Here is a 9,439-nt window from a genome sequence, read left to right on the forward strand (position 1 = left end):
AAGCCAAATGAATCTCTTTTATAAGATTTTAATGCTACTTATTTTCATCGATAGTTTTATTTTCTCGCATACTTCTCACATTGTGCGTTTAATCAAACACTATTTCATGCTTATATGTTTTTTTTCAACGAAAGGGACAGCTCTATCATTTCATGTTTATCAGACGAGTTAATTCCACTTTTATTTCCTTTTCTAATATTCTGAATCATTTTTAAATCACAATTTTTTAAGTTAAAAGTTTCATACAAAAAAACTTAATAAACCAATCCATTCACACTAGATTTATATTTGTGCCAATTTCAATCACAAGCATATTCACTACAATTTTTTTTTTCTTTTTAAATAAATTCATTCATTACTATCTGCACCAAGTTCCAAGTTTAATCATAAACAGTGTCAAAAGTTACATTTTGGTGCAAAATGCACAAACACATAAGGGCAAAAATGACATTTCGAAATTCCAAACGGGAACGGGGGATGGAGGGGTCAGACCCATAATTCGTAGCACCTGCTAACGGCGACAAGATATTTAATTTGGTGTCTCCACATAGCGCGAGAGAATGGACGGTTTTGATTTCTCCGTCAGAACCAATCGCAACCGTCCAACGCAAATTCCCGAGTCCATATCATATCATTGTTACCATAATCAAACTCACAAAACGACACTGCCTAAGTCCATATTTTCCGTTTTGCCACTCTCGGTCGTTTCAACTTTCAGCTTGTGTATAAAGAGAAGAGAAATAAATAATAAAATAATATAAGATTCATATTTTTACATTCTATCTTTAATTTATTTATTTTTATCTTAATTTATTTTCTTTTTTTTTTCTCTCTATCGAATTCAAAAACTATTATTATTATTATGTTTAATTGCTCTTGTTTGGTTTTTCTGTCTTAAGGCTTCATTCATTGAGCTTTTCTCTTCTTATTTCTATTTCTCTCTCCCCAAAAGCTTTTGTTTCTCTCTGCTTATGGAAGGCCCTTAAACTTTCGCTCTCTCTGCTTCACTTTCTCGCTTTTGCATTTTCTTGTGAAAAAAAAAAATCCTCAGAACAAAAATAGGTCTTCTTCTTCTCTGATCTACCAAAGCTTCAAATTCTCCTTAGGTGCGTACTTCAATTTCTTCTTCTCCTACTCCTAACTGCTCCTTTTTTTTTTCTTTTCAAATTCTCTGCGCGTTTCTATTTCTAAGCTCTTTCAGGTAGAAGTAGAATGCACACGCCTTTTTGTTTTCGCTTTTTTATTTTAAAAAAATTGGTAAGGATTTTTTGTGTGAGTGAGGATCTATTCAGCTTCTGCAGCTTTGTATTTATTTATTTGCGGAAGAAACTGAGGTTATGAAGAAAACTGAACTAGAAATAGGAAGAGAGCGGCGTGTGCTATTTTGATAAGTTTTCAGTTAATTAATAACTCACAAAGTTGTTTACGTGTCTTAATTTTATGTTTCTGTTATGATTATTTATTTTCGAGCTGATTTCTGCAGTAGTATAACGCATGCATGCATGTTTTTATTTTATTTTATTTTTAATTTCTCACTTCCCAGCTATATTCTGTGATTTATTGTTGATTAAGTTGCTCGCAAATGGCGTGATCACTATGGTTGAGGCATTTTTCCTTTTTAATGGGGTTTTGCGTTGGTTTTGTTATTAGCATAGCGTTTTTGTGTTGCTGGCAATATGTGAAGTGGACGGTTGTTTTGATTTTTACTGTTTGTGTGTCTGGCAGTTTGGTTTGTCTGTGAGTTTGGAGTGTAATGTCGCCGCCGACGCTGGTAACGGAGGAGGAGGGGCGGAGCACCGTGGCGTCCGATTCTTCGCAATCCTTGGACTGTTTCTCTCAGAATGGTGCTGGATTGAAAGAACGGAATTACTTAGGGTTGTCTGATTGCTCATCAGTGGATAGCTGTGCCTCTACTGTGCCAAGCTTGTGTGATGAGAAAAAGGAGAACATGAATTTGAAGGCTACAGAGTTGAGGCTTGGTCTTCCCGGATTCCAATCGCCTGAAAGGGAACCGGATCTTTTCTCTTTAAGCTCACCAAAGCTTGATGAGAAGCCACTCTTCCCTTTGCTTCCTACTAAAGACGGGATTTGCTCGTCGGGGCAGAAAGCTGTTGTTTCTGGCAACAAAAGAGGTTTTGCTGATACCATGGATGGGTTTTCTCAGGTGAGAAGAGAAGCTTCAAGTTTTCCATATTGTGAGAAATGGATTTTTTTTTTGGCAATATCTGAGATTGATTATTACAATCTTTTGTGCAGGGGAAGTTTGCTGGTAATACAGGGATGAACGCGGTGCTATCACCTAGACCTTCTGGAGCTCAACCTTCTGCTATGAAAGAAACACCAAGCAAATTGTCAGAACGTCCTTGCTCAACTAATAATGGAACCGGTCATAACCATACAGGTGCTTCTATCAGTGGCAGCGCACCGGCTTCTAAGTAAGTGGAATCTGCCAGCTTAAGGATCCATAATTTTCTTTAGAAACTAGAAGTTGGACAAACACCTTATATGGGATTTCCTTGTGCTAATACAGTAAAATCTCTTGTATGACAGGGCACAGGTTGTTGGTTGGCCTCCTATTAGATCATTTAGGAAAAACTCAATGGCTACCACCACTAACAAGAACAATGATGAAGTCGATGGAAAACCAGGTGTTGGCGCACTCTTTGTGAAGGTCAGCATGGATGGTGCTCCGTATCTTAGGAAGGTAGATCTAAGAAGTTATACAACATATCAGGAACTATCTTCTGCCCTTGAGAAGATGTTCCTAAGCTGTTTTACCCTAGGTGAGCTGTTGCAATTCTATTTACTTTAGCAGTAAAAGTGGCTTTAACTACTGATTTGTTTTAAATTAATATGTAACTTGATGGTTACTTTAATTTTATTCTGAAATATTTGTCTGGTGCTCGTGTACAATCAGGTCAGTGTGGTTCCCATGGAGCTCCAGGAAGAGAAATGTTGAGTGAGAGCAAGCTGAGGGATCTTCTGCATGGTTCTGAGTATGTTCTCACTTATGAAGATAAAGATGGAGATTGGATGCTTGTAGGGGATGTGCCATGGGAGTAAGTTCTTTTAAATTCTCCTTGTTATGTCATTTTTGTCTTTTCATTATATTTTCTAGTAATAGTAACTGTAGTTTCTGAGGTTATGTTTTAAGGTGCTTTAGCAAATATATAATCTGAAAAGCTGTAAAGCATAATCATTATTAATCAGTGACATATGTAATTTGTTGCCATTTGCCAAGAATCAAACAACTTCCTAATTGAATAATTAATTGGGGGGTTATTTTGGTTATTAGTTAGACATTTAGGCTTGAGGTGCGGAGGTTAAGGTAACATATAATATTAAAGTAAGAGTCCTGTCCCTGGATCTATTTGTGGCTTAGACAACTAATTGCTTTTGTTTTTTTATTGAACACTGGGCCCAGTGATTGGTTATAAGCTTGCCGAAACCGTGCAATGCAACATTGATACTGTTATTAATTTTTATTTTTAAGTCCAACTATTTCCTGAAGTCCAAGAAGTCTCACTTTATTAGTAATTCTTGAATTTTGCTTGACCTTTTGTACTTTGCGATCACCTAGATAGCCAGATAGGTAACCAACTTCGTTTCATTAATAAAAGGTTAAGTACAAGAATTTATTTACTTTTTAAAATTAGTCCCTTTGCCGTCAAACCTCAGAATATTTATACTAGCTCATAGATTTTATAAAAGTGGATAGAAAATAAAGTAATGAAGTGCATTTATATTTATAATTTATAATTGTTTGCATGTTGTACCTTTTCCTTCTCTTTTTGTGATTTGATACTTCATAATTTAGCACATGTTGTCCAGGAGGATAGACTGGGGATACTGAAAATGACCATCTGTTTCTCAACAGAATGCCTGGGTAGCACTGGCAAAAGAGTAGGGGAGGGGGGGATTTGGTCGTGTAAAGTGACAAGAGTAGGGGTTTATAATGGTTGATTGTGGATTTGGGAAGGGAAAGCATATGCATTCTGCCCAGAGTCAGCAGTGTCTCTTTTTCATCCTTTTATATTTTTATTATTTTTCCATCTGATGGATTACAGTGGTTTTCCTCTACTATGAGATGTCAATCTCCATTTTTTTACTTTTTTATATGAAAGATCCAATTTTCCTTATCAGAGTATTAAGTAGTAATATTTAATGTATGCTATAGACTTGTTCAGTGGTAGTAGTATCAGACTAAAGATTAAGTCTATAAGATACATCAACATTTGATCATGGCCATGGTTTTTACTGCTGAGTAGGATATTTATATCTGATTCAGCTATATTACCTGCTTCTAGTGGTGTTAATGTGCTTTTCTATTTAGGCATCAAAAGTTGATGCAAATGAGTCAGTGTTTGGACCATGAAAATAAAATAAACTGAATGACTAGATGGAACGAGATTTTTGTTTTGCCCTACTGGTTTGCATCCTTCTTCCACTCAACTCCAATTCTACTTTTGTTGCAGAATGTTCATTGAGACTTGCAAAAGGCTGAAAATTATGAAGGGTTCTGATGCCATTGGTTTAGGTATGCATTCTCAGCATTGATTTTTTTTACCGTTATTCACTGTACCTAATGTGGAAGACCATCACATGAACTAATAGATCCAGACCCATGTCTAAGAACTATAACCCGACACATGATCCTGTATCACTTGAATCTAGACAAACATCAATATATGCTATTTCATGGAATATTAGAAACATTATATATCAATAATAATACAGGGCCAAGATATCACTAATAACTCTGTGCCTTATAAACTACAAACAATGTGGCTCAGTTTGCTTAAGTAGATTTTCTTGCCTCAGCTCCCAGGGCCATGGAAAAGTCTAAAAGCAGGATTTAGGGTATCCTGGATTTCCTCTTTTGTCTAATCAAGTGTTTATTGTTGGATCCTCCGGAATGGGAAAAGCAAAGGATGATGACTGAAATCCTGGCATTGGTGGTTTAACGCCCTTCCACTTATTTGTTTTCAAGTCCCTCAAGAGTTTGTCATGGTCCTGTGTTAATTTGTTACCACTGTAATATCATATGAAAGCTACAATGAAATATTAGTATTTGTGGAGTCTGTAATCATTATAGGAATCCGTTTGTTTTGGAAGAATTGAACATCTGTTACAGCCGCCACCATACGGTTCTAACACTATATTTGTGATTTGCGTCACCTGCCTATTCTTTTCTTTCATTTTTTTTTTTATATTTTGAACAGGCATTATTATTTCATATCCACTATTACAGGTTTGAAAATGGGTCAGCCCATGCCCATGCTATGGGTTGGGTTATTAAAATCTGGTCCGATATTAGTTGTGACCGCGCACATAGGCTTTTTATTTTTTATTGTTATTCATTATATAATTTCTTTCCACATCTGGACCGAACTACTTTATGTTCTAGGATTTTGATCATCGGTGCAATCCATTATGTTCTGGGATTGTCAAGAATTTCCAATCAATAACTTGACACAAACATAGGGGATGTCGTGATCCAATTAGAAAATAACGTCTATGAAATTGAAAGAGAGAATTTAATAAGCGCATATCAAAGGCATATCTTTGTAGATTATTTGACTGTACAGATATCAAGATTGCAAATAAATCGAAAACTGGAGTTTTACCTACGGGGATAAAATTGCATATTTTGATGATCACTCAAGTTGTCCAAATATATTGTGCTCTTCAGCATGCCATTTGATTTTGTGGAGCATGAGGGTCGTATAACATCCCTAATTTTTTTCCCCGTCTATGGTCACCAAGATTCATAATTGTTCTGCTTAATTGTTTACTTGTTCCTTCTATTTTTTTTTGTTTTCTTTTTTGTTTCATTCTGCCATCTCTTGTTATCTTGTTACACGGATCATGATCTGTCTGTGCCTTTCTAGCTTGCATTGCCATGGTTCCTGTATTAACATAATGTATTCTAGAAATGGGGGAAACTAAGAATCAAGCAGTGAGGAATGGTTGCTCAGCTTACATAACATGTATATACTTAAATTGATGGACGTCTTCGCTATAAGCCTATACGACTTATCTGTCAGATTCCCATGTCTAGCGGCAAATATAACTATTCACATGGCATTGAACATTTACATAAATTGATGTATTACCAGAATAAGAAAAATACTAGGATGCCAAACGAATCAAATTCAGGTATAACAAATTCAGTGTTTATAAAAGCAAATGAATTGATTGATTGAACGTTGAGCACTCTGGTCCCGACTTTTGGGCTACGATACTATATAAAGTTTACTTTAACTTCTGATGCTAAACAGATCTAGAAGTGAGAAGATCTGGGTTGTCTGTTGATGCTACAGTTAGTGTTAACTATTTTTGCTAAAATTTGACTCTATTTGTAACATAGGATTACGAACGTTACAGAAAATTTCTTTTTGATCTGTTTGTGTTATCAAATTGCCAATTTGGCATATCACATACGTAGTAACTGCAACTTTTCATCTTCGAAACAGAATCTTAGCATTGCTTTGGTACTGATCAATTGTTTAACTTAAACTAACAATACTAACAACTAACATTTCTTGATAATTTTTTTTTATTTAAATTCCTTGAATGGTATGGTACGTATTGATAGCTCTTTTTTTTGGCCTTTGGTGAATTGAGAGCTCATTTAGATTAGCGTATGAGTACAAGATGGCACAAAAATGGTTTGTTTCTCATTTGCTCATTAGTCACTAATTGTTCGTAGGTGCCTGTTGGAAGAGTCATTAATATTTAGAAGAATCATAGTATTTTTAATAGAAAACTTAGCGAGCATTTGTAAGAAGAATTTCTCCCTAATATTCTAAAATCCAAACGTGATATTAGTAATAGGTGGCATAATTTTCATTCTTTATCAGGAAAACGGAAAACCTGGAATATTATTTTTATACAATAAAACCAATCTCTGTATGTATATGGTAAGGTCAGAAGTCTGTCTTTACCTCTGATAAATAATAAATTTGAAGAAATGTGGTCAATGAGACAAACCACGCAAAATGAGGGGAAGAAAAACAAAATGTACCTCACTAGATGTGTTGACTTTGTGAAAACTTATCTAATTATGTTTATGAAAATAATTGTACATCTTTTTCTTTTTTTTTTTTAGCAGCGATGAGATTTAAGGGTCTGAGAGTAGCCAGATTCTTGTAACCACATCTTTCATTCTTTTGCTTTAAAGTATGACACTAGCCGTAGAATCAATAATCTTAGAGTTGGTCTGCACTGCCACATTATGGCAGGGTTCTTTGATCAATTTTTAATGCATCTTATTGCAAGATATACATACGAAATTGCATTGTTGTCGATTTTTGTTGACTTCTGATTAGTACTGTTGAGCTTTATGGTTGTCAATACTGATCAGACTTTATGATTTATTAGTTTAAACATTTTTAGTAATGCATGATAGATTATAATTATTCCCAGGTTAGTGCAAGATTAATTATTGACCAAAAGTATTAAATAATTATCAAAGTACACTGATGGTAGTTTGTCATTTCTTCCAGATTCTATGGATTATAATGTTTATTTGAATTTAATCATGCTCTGCTAAATGGCAATATGCCAAAATAATGGCGTTCCCTCTGAAGGAAACACATGAGAAAGCTTTTGAGTTTTGCAATTAGTGCGCATAGCTGTTAGAGTTAGCTATAATCGTGACGGAAATGCTATATATCATATTATATTTTATTACTGAAGCGGGAAACTTATGTTTTTCTTTATGGATAATAAATGTATTATTATTTTCACCAAATGTTTCTTTGAAGACTATTTTCCACTAATTTGATCACATTTATATATGTACTCGTATAGAGGTTTCCCATATCTCTCTCGTGTTGAAGTTTCTGGCTTCGGTTAAAACTTGATGCCCCTTTTCATCTTTATCTTTTTTTTTTGGGGGGGGTGGGGGGGACAGTGATGAAGGGAGACTTTGGAGTAGTGTCAAAGATATATATATATATATATATATATATATAATAATCCAAATCCAGAATCTTGAAAGAAAAGTAAGAGATATAATCCAGAATCTTAAAATGAAAGTAGTGTTGGAAGGATTAATTGTAATCATTGCATAATAGTGGAGAAAAGCTGTACTGGCGATGTTGCGAATCAATTATTGATTTATTGAAGTTGGATGTCACTTGTTTGGAATATTCTTACCCATATGTGATAAAAAGTTACAATTGTAAGTTTCGTGGTATGATTATTTAACCCTGTTTCAATATAGTTCCAGTATGTAACATGTTCAAATTAAACTGCTGGAGTCAACTTAGTAGTGGTGATGTAATTAATTTTTTTTATCCGTATGAATGAATAATTGAATATAGTATTAAGAAATTTTTAACAACTCATGTAATCTTATTCAACCAATTGAATTAGAAATTTTAACAACCATGGTTCAACTAGTTTACACGAGGTCTTAAGTTTATTTAAATTTAATTGTCATTAATGTGTAAAAAAACAACAACAAATACAGTATATCACTAATTCATTAGGTGAAAAAAAATATTGAAAGAAAAAGGAACCACCATCCAAATGCGCATCATCATGTTCAAGATTGTAAGATCAGATTTTCTTCCTTGCCGATGACAAGGGCAAGTAACTACCAGTTTTAATTATTAACTTGCTGTGATAAGTAAGCAAGAATTGTAGAGCCAAACATCAATTTGAGGATGATATTTTTGACTAATTATAGTGTTCTTTGTGTGATTAACGAAGGTTAATAGGTTATGTTCTCACTCGTAATATGGTCGTAGTCATTAGTGATTTACTGTATTTGTTGTTGTTTTTTTATAGCTGAAGAAACTAGAAAATAAAAACTGAAATATTGAAGTCCTATTGTAGCAGTAGTGATTCTTGAATATCTAGGCTAGAATGTAAGTGGGTTTTTGCCCCTACAATGGGAGTATATGACGTGGTTTAATTACTCCCCATGCATGAAGAAGTTAAAGTTATGTAAATTAAAAAGACCAGGAAAAATTCAACTCAGAGAAGTGCTTAATTATTTACCCCACTATAGTACAGTTCATTTGCTATTAGGAGTTTGAATATGCCGAGCAAAAAAAGAAAAAAAAAATAAAGGAAGTTTGAAGATGCTTGAGAGCCATACAAAGTCAGCAATTCAGTGGTAATCAATGTTCATATTCCACTTTTAATTTGATTAACAGGGTGGACTTAATGACAACAAGATATCGGTTCCTTCCATTTATTCAAAAGCACCATGATTTAATAACAGCACTATGGACCTGTTTGGAAAGAGATGATACTGTGTGGATATGGGAAACAAAGCATTTTTAACAACAAAATCCTCATATAAATTATGCAAAGAATATTATAATGGCCTATGCTAGGTGACACTGATAAAAGCTTAAATTCCAAGTATCATATAATGAACCCCCCCCCCCCCCCCCCCCCCCTCCCAAAAAAAAAAAAAAAA

The 9,439-nt window shown here is 34.3% G+C and overlaps 1 protein-coding gene across 1 annotated transcript; it reads left to right on the plus strand.

Annotated features, from left to right (window-relative positions):
• Positions 1-759: 759 nt before the first annotated feature.
• Positions 760-5,177, plus strand: LOC100785203 (auxin-responsive protein IAA8). Its single transcript, XM_003534216.5, has 7 exons — positions 760-1,106; positions 1,726-2,164; positions 2,257-2,435; positions 2,551-2,783; positions 2,918-3,059; positions 4,476-4,537; positions 4,822-5,177. Exons 2-7 carry the CDS (start codon positions 1,754-1,756, stop codon positions 4,857-4,859), a joined length of 1,065 nt encoding a protein of 354 aa, XP_003534264.1. The 5' UTR covers positions 760-1,106; positions 1,726-1,753; the 3' UTR covers positions 4,860-5,177.
• The last annotated feature ends 4,262 nt before the right edge of the window (positions 5,178-9,439 follow it).

The sequence above is a fragment of the Glycine max genome, chromosome 9 (assembly GCF_000004515.6).
Source record: "Glycine max cultivar Williams 82 chromosome 9, Glycine_max_v4.0, whole genome shotgun sequence".
Classification (NCBI taxonomy): domain Eukaryota; kingdom Viridiplantae; phylum Streptophyta; class Magnoliopsida; order Fabales; family Fabaceae; genus Glycine; species Glycine max.